Source organism: Phlebotomus argentipes, unplaced genomic scaffold (genome assembly GCF_947086385.1).
Source record: "Phlebotomus argentipes unplaced genomic scaffold, Phlebotomus argentipes genome assembly contig_6, whole genome shotgun sequence".
NCBI classification, from domain to species: domain Eukaryota; kingdom Metazoa; phylum Arthropoda; class Insecta; order Diptera; family Psychodidae; genus Phlebotomus; species Phlebotomus argentipes.
In genome coordinates this window covers 1,239,658-1,257,227 of record NW_026776145.1, presented here as the reverse complement: position 1 = coordinate 1,257,227, position 17,570 = coordinate 1,239,658, and the positions used below count along the sequence as shown (strand labels likewise).

General features: G+C 37.4%; 1 protein-coding gene across 1 annotated transcript; it reads left to right on the top strand.

Moving 5' to 3' along the window:
• The first annotated feature begins 8,408 nt into the window (after positions 1-8,408).
• On the top strand, positions 8,409-14,227 carry LOC132257250 (uncharacterized). The gene is made up of 2 exons (XM_059754092.1): positions 8,409-8,451; positions 13,512-14,227. Exons 1-2 carry the CDS (start codon positions 8,409-8,411, stop codon positions 14,108-14,110), a joined length of 642 nt encoding a protein of 213 aa, XP_059610075.1. The 3' UTR covers positions 14,111-14,227.
• The last annotated feature ends 3,343 nt before the right edge of the window (positions 14,228-17,570 follow it).

Genomic DNA, 17,570 nt, shown 5'->3' with positions numbered 1-17,570 from the left:
ATTTATACACACAATGAAAATATCCTTCTATTGAATTACCTTTCAATTTTCTTGATATAAATCAAATACAAGAACAATGGCAACAATTAGAGAATGGAAGCAATATTACCTCTTTTAGCAATTTTCCCTGCTCAGTTTTGATGATTCTTAGGAGTTGAGAATTGTGTATTAAAATAAATAAGTTTAATGTGTTTGATTAATATGTTTGTATATCTTTATATACAGGTAAGAACTAGACCAGAGTGTGAAAATTCAATGCTTTGTTCTCACTGGCAGCAGAAGAGTGCTTTCTCATTTCAGTATATATTAATTGTTTTGTGTTGCTTAAACAAATTTTCCGCAAAAAGGAAAACACCCAGACAAGATACGTGCAATGCTTTATAATATCATCTCACAGAGTCATTCTTCATTGTAATTTCACACATGAAATAGAGTGAATAACACAGGGAGTAGATTTAGGTGAAAATTCGATGAATTGTTTCCACGTAACGCCATGAACATGCTCTAGTATTGAGTTTATATTATGAAATAATCTGGCTTTAATTAGGACTTAATTTAAGTTAAATGGTTTGACGCGAAGTAAACTTTGACCATTTTCGTGCCGTGATGAGCAAAATTTGCAAATGCATACGATTAATTTCATTAAAATATCAGACGATTGGATTAAGTGTTCAGATTTAGAGATTTGATTTAGTAGTTGAGTATCACGTGATTTGGGGAAATACTCCCCAGTGATTAGCTAGCGCATTCGTGACTTGATGCCACAAAATGTATTTCCCACGCAGCAACACATTGCTTTTATACCCTTGACGTAATTCAAAGTCGTCTGAATAGGGCAATAATTATTTTACAGGTATACTGCTGGAGAACACTCTCGCCATAGAGTGTATCCAGGCAGCGCAGAAGACAAATCTCTAAACCTAATGACTGTGTACAAGTTGGAGCACCTTCGCGACTGTATAACCGAAAATTCTGCCAATTTATCACACCAAATGGATTGTAATTATACATAAACACACTCTCGCTCTTGTGGATTGAAATAAATTCTTGGCATTAATGATTTAAGAATTTTCTTGCTTGTGTTATTCCACGAGGGGACACCAGGTGAGAGATGGATGGAGGGTAGACACTTATTATTTTAAGGCTCAAATTGCCATCATTAGGGACCTTCAGTTGAATGTGAACTTTTCTTAACTGCGTTCGGTGCTACTCGTTGAAGTATTGATTTTAAATTACACAATTTTCTTTTCGACTCTATATCGATAAGTGATTTTATGGTCATGCCTTAAGGTTTCTTAGCAAAGAATATTTTGGGCAATGTAAAAAGAGATGCGAAAAGTGGATCGGTTGAGTATCAATCATGTAGCTAATGGAGGTGTGTGTGTGTGTGGGGACTTTTTCTCCTAATTTTCACTCATGCTGAAGAATCAATCTTGTAGTGTTGGCGCTAATCGACAAGAATGATTTGTACTTTTATTTCCTATGGCAATACCCTAAAACCGCCAATAGGGCAGTTTACCGCCAAGTATGCACTTTGCCGAGATATTCAATCATGAAAAACTCCTGCTGTGCCACGTAGAATGTATAGTACTGAAATATTTACAACTTTGTGCGAAATTTCCAACACACGCTCCACACAGTTATTCAGCTAATGGTTTTCTATGAAGCCCCTCTCATCATTATCATCACCATTTGCCGATGCGGCATGATATTCTCATGTTGCTGGCGTCAAATTCTGCTCAACCGCTTTGCACCTACACATTCCCCTGAGCCATGGCACTGAGGGGAGCAATCACGGTATCCAATTAAAATTTTGGCAAGTCTGTCGTCTCCAAAAAAAAAAGTGGGAATCTCTCACGCATCGACATGGGGTGGTTGAAAAATTGTCACAAGCCTCTGTGAATAATTTATTATTCATGAATTTGCCAACTAATCAATTAGTCGGTATGGAAGAGACTTAATTAGCACCATGCGCAAGTTTCCATGAAAACCCCCTTGGAGGGAAAGGGTGGTTTGGAAGTTGTATGAATTTGCCACGAAATGACTACGGAGAAAATGTAATATTAAAATATCAAAACTTCCAGATACTGCAAAATCAAGACGAGAAGTTTTCGTATGAAGCTTACACTACTTATGATAGACATATTCATGCCATTGTTATGTAGTGGCGAAAAGCAATCTTGAGCAGCAAATCTACTGTGTATGTCACTGAGCAGCAACTAATTCCATGTTGAAGTACATACTACATACATACTACTTGAAACAATTTTCCCTGGCAAGATGCAGTGTATTTGGAACAGAATCAAGACGACACCGTAACTTAATTGCTACCAACGAGTCGGTGAAATTGTTAATAGAAAGACTTAAAATTTAATATCCTACTAATTGAAAGTGGGAGCGAAAGGATTCTTCGTTAAATATTTATTGCTAATTATCCTTCATTATCGCAATACTATGAACTAAATGAAAGTTTTGTGGACTAAAACAGATTTAGAAAAGGTACTTCAGCGAGTGTTGCAGGAAAAATTGGGTACTTTGATTTTACTTTTAAAGCTTATTTCACTTTCTTTTCTAAAAATAAACTATTTAGGAAATAAATGTTTTTTTTTTTAATTCCATTATTCGAAATGTGATTTCTATTACAATAACCAAATGTGATAGCATTTTCCGGAATCGCATTGCCATCTCTGCCAGACTAGCACATTTTTTCCGGAAATTAATCACAATTTTTGCTCTCATGGATAAATCATTTCCACATTGTGATTATGCTGATTGAAATTGAGTTTGCCGAGTGTAAATGCAATTGGTGGATTGCTGGGTTGTAACACATTTGGTCCATTTGCCCAATCGGGAATGGATACCATCATTTTATATATCGCCACTCTGCCGAGGGATGTGAAGCTTTCAGTGAATTGGCACACAATAGTGCCATTATGGAAATTAAAAAGCTCAGAACTAATTAGCAAAAGTCAGTTGCAGAAAACATGAGCCGTTGATGGGGACATCTCTTGGCACTTGGCGGCCACACCTACTCGAATTACAATTATTCTTGACCTCATTCATAAACATGGTGCGAACTCTCTACAGACGCCAGATTGTGCGAAAGCCTCATATTACGTGTGGTGAGAAATCTCATTCTCTAATCTCTTCTCAACTGTGCTCAAGCTGACATTTGGGGACAGTGTGTGTGTGTGTGTGCTTCTGAAACACTATATTCTTCTCAACAGTCCTGGATTTTGGGTCCCAGAAGTGGAGAGTTAGGGATTCAAGAGGTGAGAAATATGTTGAACTTTCACCGCAAAAACATAATTTCACAAGACACATGGTGGAATTGATGATTTCCCAATGCTTGGCATGCGAGATTTGAAGCTTCGCTTCCGTTGCAGAATTTCATCAATTCTCGTGCAAATTGGATACTATCTTGGTGCAATTCCAAGTACCCCAGAGTCATTAAAGAAGAGGCCATATCAGTGACTTTGCAACACCATGAACTTGCAGTCATTAAAATGGTCATTAGGTGGATATTTCAGTGTGAGATTGGGGACTTTAATTAAAGCCAAGGAGATGCTTTATTGTTTTTCCTCAAGTTTCACAATTAAGAAGGCATTACTTGGCTGCAAAAGCAATGTTCTTGCTGAGTTTGCACTTATCCTGAATGCCCGTGATTTAATTCAATATTTCCATCTCTCATTTACTCCCATTGAAATGATGCCATCATTATTCTCTTGCGTTTATTGTGCTATTTTGCAATGTTCCAAGCTTCCAATGGATTGTGCAGTAGCTTTATTTGATTTACATAATAAATGGTTAAAGTAAATTTATTAGCAAATACGTATTTGCGTGAAAGATTGATTGCCACCAAGGCTACAATGTCCAGACGAATGACCACTACATATATATGTACATTACATATATGTTTATCTGCAAAATGTTCACTTGAAGTAAAATATGATTTTTTTGCATAATAATAAGTTCATACAATTTTTTATTTATGCTCTCTAAATGTTACATTTAGATTTTAAATTCTGCATTTTTAATTCATCGATGAAGAACATTGTGCTTTAAGGAAACGTTTTATATATCATGTTGCTATCTAATTACAAATTCCTTTTGTAAACTCCTCTGGGAAAGCACAGTAAATTACCATTCAACTTTTTAAAACATTCAATTTGAAGTGGTAGAGAAAATTGTAAAATACTGGAGATGAATGAAATGAGTGAACTGCAGATGCAAATTATTTTCTTTAACCATTACTGGCTTTAATGTGATTTAATGCTTGTCTTATACAGTGTAAATATTTCTGTTCTATTGTATGTTGCTTTTAATAACACGAACTTTTTGCAATTCACCCCTTGTTTTGGGGTCGTCCCCGGGGGAGAAAAGGGTAAATTTTATGATTTTGTACAATGCAGATAGAATAATTTTTACTTGAGAAGAAAAAAGGCCATACAAATTACCATCATATATACAATCATAAACATTTAATTAAAATTTTATACACATAAAGTTAATGGATTCTGTGCTCTGCGGCACTAAATATAAAACACATTAGAAGAGAATATACATTTTTGAGGACACTGGTTCCATAGTAAAGTAGTGAGCTTTTACTTTTCATTCCTTTGCTCTTCGCCACTTTTTCTGCACTCTCAACTTTTCTACATGCACGCGAATCTATGTATTTTCCAGTGGAAGTGAAGTGCGAAATTGGAAAAGCACTTCCGTGTGCTTTTGCGCCATTCCGCTGAAGTTCCCGGTGGCAATAAAAATGTAATGTTTTAAAGTTTTTACACACTCGGCGAGCAAAAGATTTGTGTGTGTGTGTGGTGTTGGACGGTGGGTAAAAAGTGCCTTCTGCAAATTAATGCCAACAGTTGAAGAGGAGTGCTTTGAAAGAGAAATTTGAGCTGCTATTAACATTTTCAGTAAATTTATCATTTGCCTGAGCTGAATGTGCTCTGTTGCTCATCCAGGCTTGAATTATTTGCCCTTTTCCAAAGCCATTCCACTGTTAAAACGAAGCCCTGGAGGATGGGAAAAATTCAGGGTGTTTGATTGTTTCACATTTTACGCTTAATTAGAGGCCATAATAGGTCTTTTGCAGAATCATCTGGTGTTTCATTGCATCTGTGCATCCGATTCACTTCATTAACTTTATACCCATACATTTGTGGAACATTTTCAGACCGAGAGGATGTGCTTCGCCGACTTTACCAATTGTTGACATACTGTATGCAGGGCTGAGCAGTTACAAAAGCTATAAAATATCGGAATTTTAAGTTTTAGCCAAAAAGTTTCTCATAGCTTCATATGGTTGCAAAATATAGTTTTAAGCTCTATGAAGCCTAACATATTCATGGGATATTTTGTAGACAATACGTTCACCAACCATCAAGCATAATGTAGATTATTTCGGTCTTTTGGGCCTATTTGCAGAAGTAATTGTAGTTAGTCACGGGCAGTAGAATTTCTTGGTGGCAGATTTAATTAATTCCATTGAAAATGGTCTTCACAATCAAAACTACACTCCGTGGACAGACTCATACCGAATATGCATAGAATGTGGATTTTCTTGGGTGAGATAATTCAATGAGAGACACTTTATGATGGAAATTTGAGATAAGGGAATTTCCATTTTTGCTTTAATCATGGACTTCATCTTTTACCGTCAAACGTATAAAGTGGGAAAAATTGTACCCTGTGGAAAACTCATTTAGAGAGTGTGAATGAATTAGGAAAAGAAATGTGGGAGCTTTTGCAAGATTTTAGCTTTTAAATTAACTACAGCGAACTTGAGTTTGCATTTCAATTATCACTCCACGAGACGTTCTCCAAGTCATCTCTATTCAGAGCACACGGAAGCTTTTTTTTAGCTTTTCACGGTAAAGTCTTCTAGCCTTTGCAAAAATATATGAATCTTTTCATTGAATATGAACGCAGAGAATAAAAATCATTAATATTTATACAGACTCGCGCCTCTGATGAAAGCAAAATAAAACTTTTGTGCAGCTCAAGGCAAATTTCAATTTAAAAGTTTAATCTATACGCTCATCTATTAATTTAAAAAGAAACAAAATTACTCGGAACTATTTCGCAACATTACGACAATATTCTCTCTTGTCATAGACACAACTTCGTATCTCATCAACTCGATATAGGCAAGGCATGTCTGTTGCACCAACATGGACTTCCTTCGTGCCTGTGGCATAAGTAAAAGACTATCCCATTTACATTGGAAGCACCAGGCTCGAAACTGACAACTTTGTTAGAAATTAATCTCTACATAATGAAGCAGAAATTGAAAATCTCAACTCTCAAGCTCTTTTTCACTCTCCTGTTACTCTGACATGATGAGTTTCCAGGGACTTTTTTCTCAACGTCCCTTCCATATAACCTCTGCACAAGTCCGCAGACTTTTCACAGTAGATTTATCATCCTGAGTGAACGTTGAGATGGTTGAGAAGCTCATAGAATGTGTGATTTTCAAGTGAGAGCAATGGAAATGCAGTCATAACAGGGAAATATTTTGACAATTTTTGATATCAGATCTTTTTTTTAAATTTCGAAAGTAGGTGTACAAAATGTTGAAAATACACTTTTTGTGCAAGTGGATTATCATGCTTTAGCATAGGTGAAGGTATGCCCGAAACGTGGCAAGATATGACTGCGATAGAGCCAGCGTATAAAGTGGAAATTTTAATTTCATGCAAACTTTCTATCCAATATCCAGTTAAGACACTATCTGATGCACATATATTCCCGCCAGAATATAAATCCTCTCCCCTCAACCTATTTTGGATGTTACCGGCATTGGTTTGATGCTATTTAGTACACCATCCTCTCTCACCAGTGGAATATTTCTAATCGGTACTCCGTGAAACTATCATTGTGCGCCACACGAATCTTTCCAATTTCAGCTCAACCACCCATCCCATCTGCTCGCCTCTTTTATTTTCGCACAGCCCTTTTGTTTATATATCCGATGTCGATGCGACGATAATAAAATACATGCTTCGGCGGCCAGTATGAAGTGGCTGCTTCACGGCAAAAAAAAGTCGTATAATGCAGAAAGAACTAATCGTGTATCGATTCGCCATCATTGTGCCACCACATCAAGTGTCATTGATGGATAGTGGCGCACGAATGTGGAAAATGTACAAACCAAACGACACTTTCGACATCCTTTCTGGGGACCAGAGATGCGAAGGACAAAAAAGAGTAATGGACTGGTAAATGCAATGTTCTACTTGGATAGTTTATCGGACTTCAATTTTCAAACTAGCTGTTTGTATATTTTTCTCGTTCATTTGTAGTGTGTACATATAGATCATTGAAACGGTGTGGTACACACATCTCTGTTGGGAGAGCATTTCGCATTGTGTACTCTCAATTAAGTTGCCAATTGAAGGGAAGCCCAGAAAACATTGCACTTTCATACCTCACCGTTTTGCTTCCATCCGGGCTGTGTGACAATTATATAGGTTACGTAAGGCAGTCAAAGAAATGCATAATAATACAATACACCTATAACTTCCTCCAATACTTAATGCTTGGCGGATAAAAGGGACAAAGAAATAGTGGAGTTTCATAAAGTAATGTTGTAAATCAAGAATGCAATACAAATTATTGTATTGTTAATTACGAAATGGTTCAATACAAAATCATTATCTATCATTTTTGTTTCACTAGCATGATATCTTAAGTTATGGAGCTAAAGCTATATAATCATCCACTCTATTTGTCTATCGTTTGCATGGAATACATAAGCAGTGAGTGTCACAGAGCAGTTGTCAATAATTCAGTCAATTTCACGCGACGCACTCAAAATTACTTGTACATCGTGCGTAAATAATGCCTTGAATTGAATTCGTGTTCCATTCAAATTTGACCCTAATATTATTGTGTAATACAAAAACAGTCTGATTTGAATTGTCAAAAGCATGGTAAAATGTTTATTTCTGAAAGCTATTTGCAGACGTTTTAATCTAAACGAAATTTTCTCTTTTCCCATGAGATTCAATCTTATCGCATTCATGCATCAAGGAAGAAAATAAAGAGCACCAAATTGACTCAAGATTGAATGAAAAATAATATTTATCAATTAGGCCAAGACGAAGAAGCAGAACGAAAACAATTTTACGCTTTCCTCTCGTCTCTTTTCAGATCAAAAGATTAAACTGCAAGTACGCTAAACGAAAGAAGCTTTCAACAGGACTCCAAGAAAACTGTTCTTCAGTCAATGACACTACGTGAGTATTTTTCAATCTTGCTCTCTCCCTTTCTCTCTCTCTCTCTCTCTCTCTCTGTCTCCCCCGGGGCGGAAAAATCACTGAAGATCGACTTGAGATACACATGAGTGAGAGGAAGAGATGCATTTGAGGTGTAATGAGTCCATTTCATTTACATCCAGCATGACTACGGGAGTTGTGACGACTCTCAATAATGCAGTCAGCTGTAAAGAATATCCCCCAGAAAGCCCTCAATCACACCCCAGTGGAAAATGTCTCGAATAGAAAAAGCTCGTAGCGTGATTTCCTGAGGGAGCAATAAAATTTCCCTTTCAGTGTCTCTTCTCACACCCCCTCACGAACGAACATCCCCCAGCATCGTAAATTTACTCCCATCAATAATGGGTGGATATACACCACAAAACACATTCTGATAGAGAGAATAGCATGTATATATACACACATGATTTGGAGTATTTTCTATAAATATTAAAGTCTGCAGATTCATTCATGTGAGCATACAAATAACGTGGAAATTGCATTAGACAGCTTAAGCTCGATAGATGGAAAAGTCAAATGTGAAAATTCAATACAAGCTTTCAGCTTTTCATGTGCGTTTTTCTCCCTAACAGTTGAGATGAAGTTTCAATAGACTGCCGTAGAAATGAAAGCAAAATTGTAAAAATATCTGGAAACTATGCAAAATATAATTGGATTGTCGATGTAAAAAAATAAAAGCAGAAAGCTCTTTCTGCCTCTCTTTATTAGCGCTCCCTGCATTTTATATTATCCCATCAAACATTTATATATTCATAAAATCTCTACATATTTCTGCCATGTCAGATTTTTTTTTATTCAATATTTAACTGGAATTCGTCTGAGCGCCTTTATGTAAATAGAACGTAGATGAATTAAAAGTTATTTCGATGACGAATAGGATTAAGCACTAATGCTTCAACCCACAGTGAAAGGCTGAAGTTTGCTGTTTATAAGCCTCTACTCATTAAATATCTTTTCTATTCAATTGAGTGGTTGGAGAAGGAACAATATATGATATATCGATAGATAAATTGATTTGGTTATTGTAGTGCAACTAATAGAGATTCCTTCCCGAAGATTATCTTCATATTATTGTAGACATTGTTGTCCTTTTCGAAAATGAGCTATAATTAATTTACATTCATCGGTGGTTTATTTCTATAGGTATTATGGTTGAGCATTAAATTAAGCAACACAAGGCCATATAGAGTGCCAAACAGTGCTTTCTGATTTAATAGAAGGCACTCGAGTAATCTAGGGGACTTTAAATAGCCCTTCGATGGTGACATTCGTGCAAAAAGCATTCAACATGTGAGAGTGATAAGACTGGTGGGTGGTTTTCCTCTTGAATCGGCCATTCAGCATTCATCAAGCGGAGACCCTCAAATTGGCGTGACAAAAAAGCGTTGTGCCGACACTGTAAAAAGACACTCGGTGTTTATGTGTGCTCCCCTTCTGTGGCTAAATACCCACCTTTTTTGCCCGCAATAAAACACACGGCCATCCCACTTGAATTTTAATTTTCAGGCACACAGTATGAGCTTTCTCGGGGAGCTCAGACGTCTTTATCCCTTAGCACTACAGTCTCAGTGGAGAGACAGGGGTGATGTCATATAGAAAATCTCTGTCATTTATACATGAGCCAAGTCATATAGCACATTTGCATATGAACACCGCATGTGATGCGACATAAAGTTATGAATGCATCAAATTACTTTTCATGGAAACAATAGGGCTCTCTGCATTGCTTTGACGTGAAAGGCATCAAGCACGGGAAAACTTTTCACTGTCACCTCCGTTTTTCCCACTTTTAGAGCAGGAGTTTTTTGTGTGTCTATGCATTGACTATTCCAAAGTGGCAAGCTTATAAAATCAACCACAAATGATATCCTACTATGAAATATGCAGGATATTTCATGAATTTTTCAATTACATACAATTCAGATGACAACTTTTGATTTGATTCACATTTAATTAATATTCATGAAGTGCGCACCTTATTGGTGTCTTGAGACGTCAGTTTTCTGAGTTGGAGAACACATTCTTAAGAAGTGCTATTTGAGAAGAATTCAAGAATTTTTTCCAACGAAAAAAAGGTTATAATTGAAAATTCATATCTGCCCCAATCTAAAAATGAAGTGCCCCCAGGCATTGCAGACAGAGCATTTTTATTGAAAAGTTGGAAATAAAGTCCTATTTTTGCTTAGTTGCCTACATTGGACTGGATATTACATTTTTTTCCCGTATCTTATATTGTATATTATGCTATACTGAGTATTAATGTAGAGAAAAAGTGGAAATAAGGTTCTTTCACGAAAATCGATCAGTTGATTTAGAGTCACATGGAGATTTTTAAGTTTCATTGGGAAAGACTACAATCTTAAAGGAAAAATGTAAAATTTCGCAATAATCTTGCTAAACATTTCGAGAATGTTGTTTATATTCCAATTGTAGGAGACATATTTTGATCAATTTCTTTCTTTCTTGTATGTTCTTTGACATTACCGAGATATTTCTCTGTACATAAAGCGAAAAATGATTGGAAAATCGTAACAAATTTGTGTTTGTGAAGAAATCTACAGACAAGATTTATTGGTGGATTCTTTAGATTGTGAATAATGCATGCCATGGGAATCAATCAATAAGATGGACTTTTTTCTCCTCCACCAAATTCTCATATCTCCAAGAAGAGGATTCTTTTATAAATGTCTTTGGATAGACTGAGTATTTTATTCAGAAGATGAAATATTGCAAATAACCCAACTATCGGTGATACTCAATTTCGAATGGGAAGAGGCTTTTTATACTTTTTCCTCTCCCTCTCTCTCTCTCTTCTCGGTTGGCAAAACTCTTCGGGGAGTGATGGGTGGAAAACTCCCTGAAAATTGAGTTATACTCCTCATTTTACGAGATACTCCAACACTTCACTGAAGTGGACAATTTGAGGAAATTCCAGAAAACTTTCCAATTCAATTGATTGTCCCTCAAAATATATGGGCGACTCTTCGTTCCCATTTTCGAACTAATAATTTTGTAATATTGTGAAATGTGTTGCAAAATGTGTATGATGAATTCAATATCTTATCAGAGCAAATTCAGAGGACGAGGCAGGACAATTTTATCAGTAAAATAACTTTTTTCATGACCATGCTTGTGTTTTCAGCTATTTTCTCCTTGTTGTTTTTTTCCTGATCTTTGATATTTTATGCCCCATTCTGTATACATATGTAAGGAGCTTTGGGGAATGTAACTAAGCACAATATTTACCGTGTGTGGAAGAAATGAGTGAACAATTTTAAATCGAGGTCCAGTTTTATTATTCATAATAGTCTTTAAAGCGGATAAAGCTGAATATTGCACGAATGAATACGGTGTAATAATGTTGTCATGTTGCAGCGGTATTTGTTATGTTAGTTATTCTCCCCCTCACTGAAACCATGGGCCCTTTTCCACTGTTTCAAACGCTATATAGGCTGGAGAAAGACATTTTCTGTCTCTAAATGGGCGACAAAAAGGCGCTGAATTTTATATGTTGCGAGAAAAAAATGTATCCTGTCAAAACTTATTTTCTCAAAAGGCAAAATTTCACTGACGTAACATAAATATGCATGGAGGGTGTTTTACACTTCGCTTTGATAATTCATACACACTAAATTTTTCCACATGAATGTGTACTGGGGGGTCCCTTCTGTTGGTTTTTTTTTCACCCTCGCCGGAAAACCTCTCCCACTTACCAACTTTCTCCGCACTTCTTTTTTCTCTATTCCATGAACCATCTCACCAAATGGGACGAATTGTTTCATCTCGTGGCGGTGTCTGTGTCGTTGCTCGACCTTTAAATAAATTTCCTTGCAATCCTTGCCTAAAGCTCTCGGAGACAAAAGGTCCCTTTCATTTTGAGGAAGGAAAAATAAAATTGTTATCAAGTATCTGGTAGCATATTTTATCTTTTCGCCTCTTGTGTGAAAGCAACTACCCCCGAATTGTGACCATTCAGGGGGGTGAAGAGCAAAAAATGCTACTGTCTTGTGCTCAACTCCCCCACATTTTTTTCATCCACTCCACACGAAGTACATATGCATTTTGAAGCACCCCACAAACATCCCAGTCGGGAAAATATGGGCCCTGAGCTGTGCGGGAAAAACACATCAAGCGGTCATTGCCCAGCTGCTTTCGACACTGTGGCCCAACATGCACGATTCCCCGGTCATAAGGGTGGGGTCTTCCCTTTTTTCACATGAGCACCACACATGTACCAATCCATAGTAATACACAATCAGAACAGATCAGAACAATGTGAGATTCTCTAATTCTGATTGGAATGTTCGGGTGAAATTATATATCACAAAATGTAACTTTCTAACAGCTTCATAATTTATCAAATATGATAGCATTTATCATTATTATCATCTATTCGTTCTGCCACTCTGTGTCCTTTCATCACGAGTAAATAATACGTATACTGTGATATAATAGGTGCAATGTATCTCTGGTATTAAATAAATAATTGAATCGATAATTCATTATGTCTATTATGTCTTTAGCATAAGAGGGAAAAAGTTTATGTTGGCGTTAATGAGCGTGGAGGCAGAAGTATGACGTTCATCTTCACATTTCAGTGAGGACTTTCTGGAGAGGTCCTTGATTAATTGCGATGATAAATAAAATCACTTGGGAGACGCTCGACACTGAATATGATGACTGAGAATTCTCAAAATTGATAAATTCCTCTTTTGAATCCAGAAATTTAATTAACAACAATGTATTGTCATCATTAAATTGGATTAATGAGCGCCGGAGCTAGATTGAAAAGTTTCCATTTTGTCACCACGTTGGATATTTGTGGGTAAGAGACTTTTGATTAGTTGTTGGTTATCAGCATACTGTTGGGCTGATACTGGTCGTTGGCGATAAATCATAAATCGACGCGGTGTACAATAAGACGAGTCATGCGGCATCTTCGTCTATCGTCACGGAGACGCGCTATGAATAATTAATGGTGAAATTTGGAAGCGGGCGCCATGGGTATTGGGAGAGACAATCGACCAAAATTCACTTTTCGGGGGAACCAATTCTGTGTGGAGCGACGCGAAAAAATCGGCCAATGTCGCTGCCATAAGTGTGTGGCGAAGCCTTGCATTGGTGGCACCCATTGAATGCCAATCGCATGGGAATTGGTCGCTATATAAACAATTGATTTTCTGCTGATCGCTATCAGTTCCTCCAATTGTGTCCCATCAACCGTAGCCGCCACCGTGAAGATGAATGGATTCAGTGTCTTAGTTCTTGTGCTCATTGTGGGTGCAGTGTGGGCAGAACCGCCAAGATTTCGTCGAGTGCAGCGCTTCCGCAGTGGAAACTCCCAATTCGCTCGGCAGGAAGTCGAGAGCACCACAAATGCTGAAGATGCTACAGAGACAGCAGATGCTGGAGCTCCATATCCCGCCGCAGGAGCTCCATACGCGCCTTCTGGCTGGAAACCCTCGGGACGCCTTCTGACGCTGCCCACGGAGCGACAGCAGCAGCCACCGGCGACATCCTATGGCACGCCAGACAGTGCATATGGGCCACCTCAGGAGGCAACCACTCCAAATGACGACGTGGACGAGGACACTCCGACGCCCAACCCCGAGACTGAGAACTTAAGCGAAGTGGAGCAAGTGGGAGTCCGCGGCCAACCCAACAATGGTTACTATTTTGTGCAGCTCGCCGTGCCTCAGTCTGTGGCTCCGGCTAGTCTGAGGGTCCGTCCAGTGGCTCTCACCGAACAAGTGTACCTCACTAACCCCGTAGTAGTGCCATCTAGGTACGTGTCCTACAATTCCGCCTTTACCCAGACGTGGTAGAGAGCGTCAATTCCAATCGGATTGATCAATCGCTTGCGAGTAACTGAATGAATGACAAGATAATACTCATTGGACTAATAAATGCTATTGTGAACGTTGTGAATTAAATTATTTTGGACCCCGACTCTCTCTCTGTGTTTCCATAAGAAGACTTGTAACTTAGGAGTTTATCCTCAAGTGTTTCACATTGTTGCAAAGAAGAAAAAAAAAACATTCACAATCTAAACAATTTTCTTGTTGTTAATTTCGTATCTAAATTCTTTTATAAACCTTGTATTCGACTTGATTATTTATTGCATTTCACATGAATTAAAGTATACTCTTTCTTCCTGTTGTTCTCACTATCTTCCAGTTGGTGCTTTTTCAAGAGAGTGAATAATTGCTGTGCTCTGTATGATTTTATATTAAAAAGTCCTGTTGAATAAGCAATTCTGTTGTCCGGTTGCCCAGTTTAAAGCGCAATAATAAGGATTATTTATAAAATATAATTGCATTTCCCATAGTCGCATTGCGATGAAATTTATTATTCAACACCGGCAGGAGGTGACCATAAATGTTGGAGAATCGCTGGATGTACGATTTTCCAAAAAGAGCAATTCTTCGTTTTGTAATCCGCGGGATTCAGTCCCTACTTTGGCCACGCCGTAAAACCCGCATATGTATTTTGTAGCGCTGTATTTGTCCCTCTTGTTTTATGCATATAGTTGTTTGTATGAATATCAACATGGGTTTACTTGTGGGTTTATGCTTAGTCTTGTGTCTCATTAAAAATTGCCCGGAGCCAGCAGTTTGCCGAATTGTCATTTTCGTTCCCATAGTGAGGGAATATTCTCTGGGTGTGAAAATGAAACGTCAACAGCAATAGCATGAAATAGTGAGAAAATGAAATTTTTGCGGTTGACACCTATGAAGAGGGTGCCTTGTTAAATAATTCATAAAGAGAGTGTTGCATAGTCTCAGTGCAGAGCATAGATTACCAGCAATTTATGCAGATACTCAGTTCGGACAACAAATAAGATTATGGACTTTGTTTGAGTATTGAGCAACAGTCGCAATTTCTCCATTACATTTCATTACACAATTTGCAGGCGTTGGTAAGTTATGACCTACAATATTTGCCACAACGTTGCATCGCAATGGAGTCTATAAGTCCGGGTGGATTATGGCGCTCACTCGCATAATCTCTCAAAGACTCTGGTGAATAATAGTTGTTTGCCGGCGTGGAGTATCGATTCCCACCTACGCTAAGGGCATTAATTCATTCGAGATATTTGCATATAAAGTGCAAAACTCCTCAGCAATGGATGCCACTTTATGAGGATGGACGAAAAATAACTTGGAAATTAATTAAGTTTCAATGTGAAATAAATTAATATTGAAAGCATGAAAGAGTATCCCATAAAGTGGCTCAATATCGAAGTTTGTCTGCAAGAAATTTCTCTGCGGCATACTAAAATGTATGGCCTCTATTTAAATACTTAAAAAGTTTTTCTTTTTTGCCGACAGACTCAAGAGCAAAGTCCCATCTGTTTCACTCTGCGAATCTCCTGTAAAGTCCCACCAACCAGTACATGATGGAATTTTATAAATTGTCTGCGTGCTGTGTATACAGGCGTAATGCCTCGATTGGGATAAGTCTTTATTTGCAGAGAGGAGACAAAAGTTTGCCATTTTTTGCCAAACAATATCACCTATCTGGTCTCCGGAGATTGGCATGCGCCTCGTTGACTGGAAAGTCGCAGGAGATCCATAAATAGGGAAATATTTGTGGTACGCGCGAGGAAGTTGAGTTAGTGTAATGAAAGTCCATCAGTGTAATAGGAAAATTAGATAATTTCTAAAACACCTTCTTGGTCTCTATAGAACGTAAGATATTACGCAAGAAATTTAAATATTTTGGATCAAACCATTCTATGGAAAATTGTTCTTTTCCAATTATACGGCTTCTGAATGTCTTTAACGCCCACTTTTTCTCTGGTATCATGACCTTTAGTCTTTGGAAATGTAATAATATCTTTGACAATGTCATAAAGACTAATGAATTTTTCACGGAATCATTTCGCATGGCCTTTACAGGAAAATCAGAAAAAATGAGCCCGTGAAGTGCTTATGTAAGGATATCTGTAATGATGATGAGGGGTGTCAGTTAATGTAAATTAATTAAAAATTAAAATATAAGGAACATGATCCTGTGGCGGAATTTTGTACCCTAAAAGCGAGTGGCGAGAAAAAAAATATAGGCGCTCGATGACTTGAATATTTGCCCTACAAGTTCGGCATTAGCATACAAGTATAATGAGAAATGGAGAAAAGGAAGGAGAAAATGTTTCGTGGATGTTAGAGCATTTAGGAAAAGTTGGCGGCAAAATTAAAATTCATGAGATTTTGATCTATTTAAAATTGATTGTTGAAAGTCAGAAAGTTGGAAAATTAATTTTAATTTAGCTTGGGAGCAAATACTAAGAGGAACTTTACACATTGCAACTTGCCATTGACCATCGCTCCTTAAATGTCGATCTCATAAATATTTATGATTAAGTTGTGCTCTTGCGGTATTGTAATTTTCAATGCCACGACTACGTGCTGAATAAATATTAGCACAATATAGCCAAAATTTCTAATTTAGGATTGCAAATTGCGTTATGTAATGCATTTGCCGAAGCACAAATAATTGAATGTGTTACTGCATGAAACATTAATTTACGGGCTGCCTTAAATTGTCATTATGCTCAATCAGACACCGATTATACGTTGTGCACTAATGCGGTGGATGGACGAACAATTAAATTTTCAATTTGTAGCCGGATTGTTACCTCAGAACAGCAATTATATCGCCATACAATAAATTTCCTCTTGCAAAACGTCCGATATATTGTTGCAATATTTCCCATACTTGCTCGCGGTTTGTCATCAGCCAGGGTGAATCTGTGCTGTGGGTAGAGATGACCGTGGATAGGATGAAAATCTAGTTTCAGAAATTTGAAAACAACACTTCACACCATACTTCCAGAGATTTGAATTTCACCGAAGGGTATTATTTGTTGGAAAACGGAACGTATCTGTATGATATGAGATATCAGAAAAGTATCTGTGAAGAGTGGAGTTATTTCGAATCAAAATTGGAGCTAATACTTTAGAGATTGTTTCTAGAAGAGGATTTAGTCAATTTTTAACAGATTTTTGACAGAATTTAAGCTCTCCTGGATTTTGGGGGCTGAATCCATTTCGATGCTTCGCATTTTCTCTCATAAAGTTGTGCCAGAAGCTTTTCACTTGGCTTTTCAGAGAGGATAATTTAGAGAACAATAGTTTCCCTTTTCTCGCTCTGTTTCGTATTATTTCTTCGCAGCAGACTATATTTCCCGAAATCTGACACTCTTCCCCAGGAGGAAAAGTGTATTCAAGGACTATTAGTGGGATAGTGAGCAGTTAGTTGATTTTTTATTTGCTGGAAGAAAAC

Coding starts and splice junctions, on each gene's coding strand:
- LOC132257250 (XM_059754092.1), top strand. CDS start 8,409: ATGACTACGGGAGTTGTGACGACTCTCAATAATGCAGTCAGCT. Junction 8,452..13,511: donor TCTCAATAATGCAGTCAGCT/GTAAAGAATATC, acceptor CATCAACCGTAG/CCGCCACCGTGAAGATGAAT.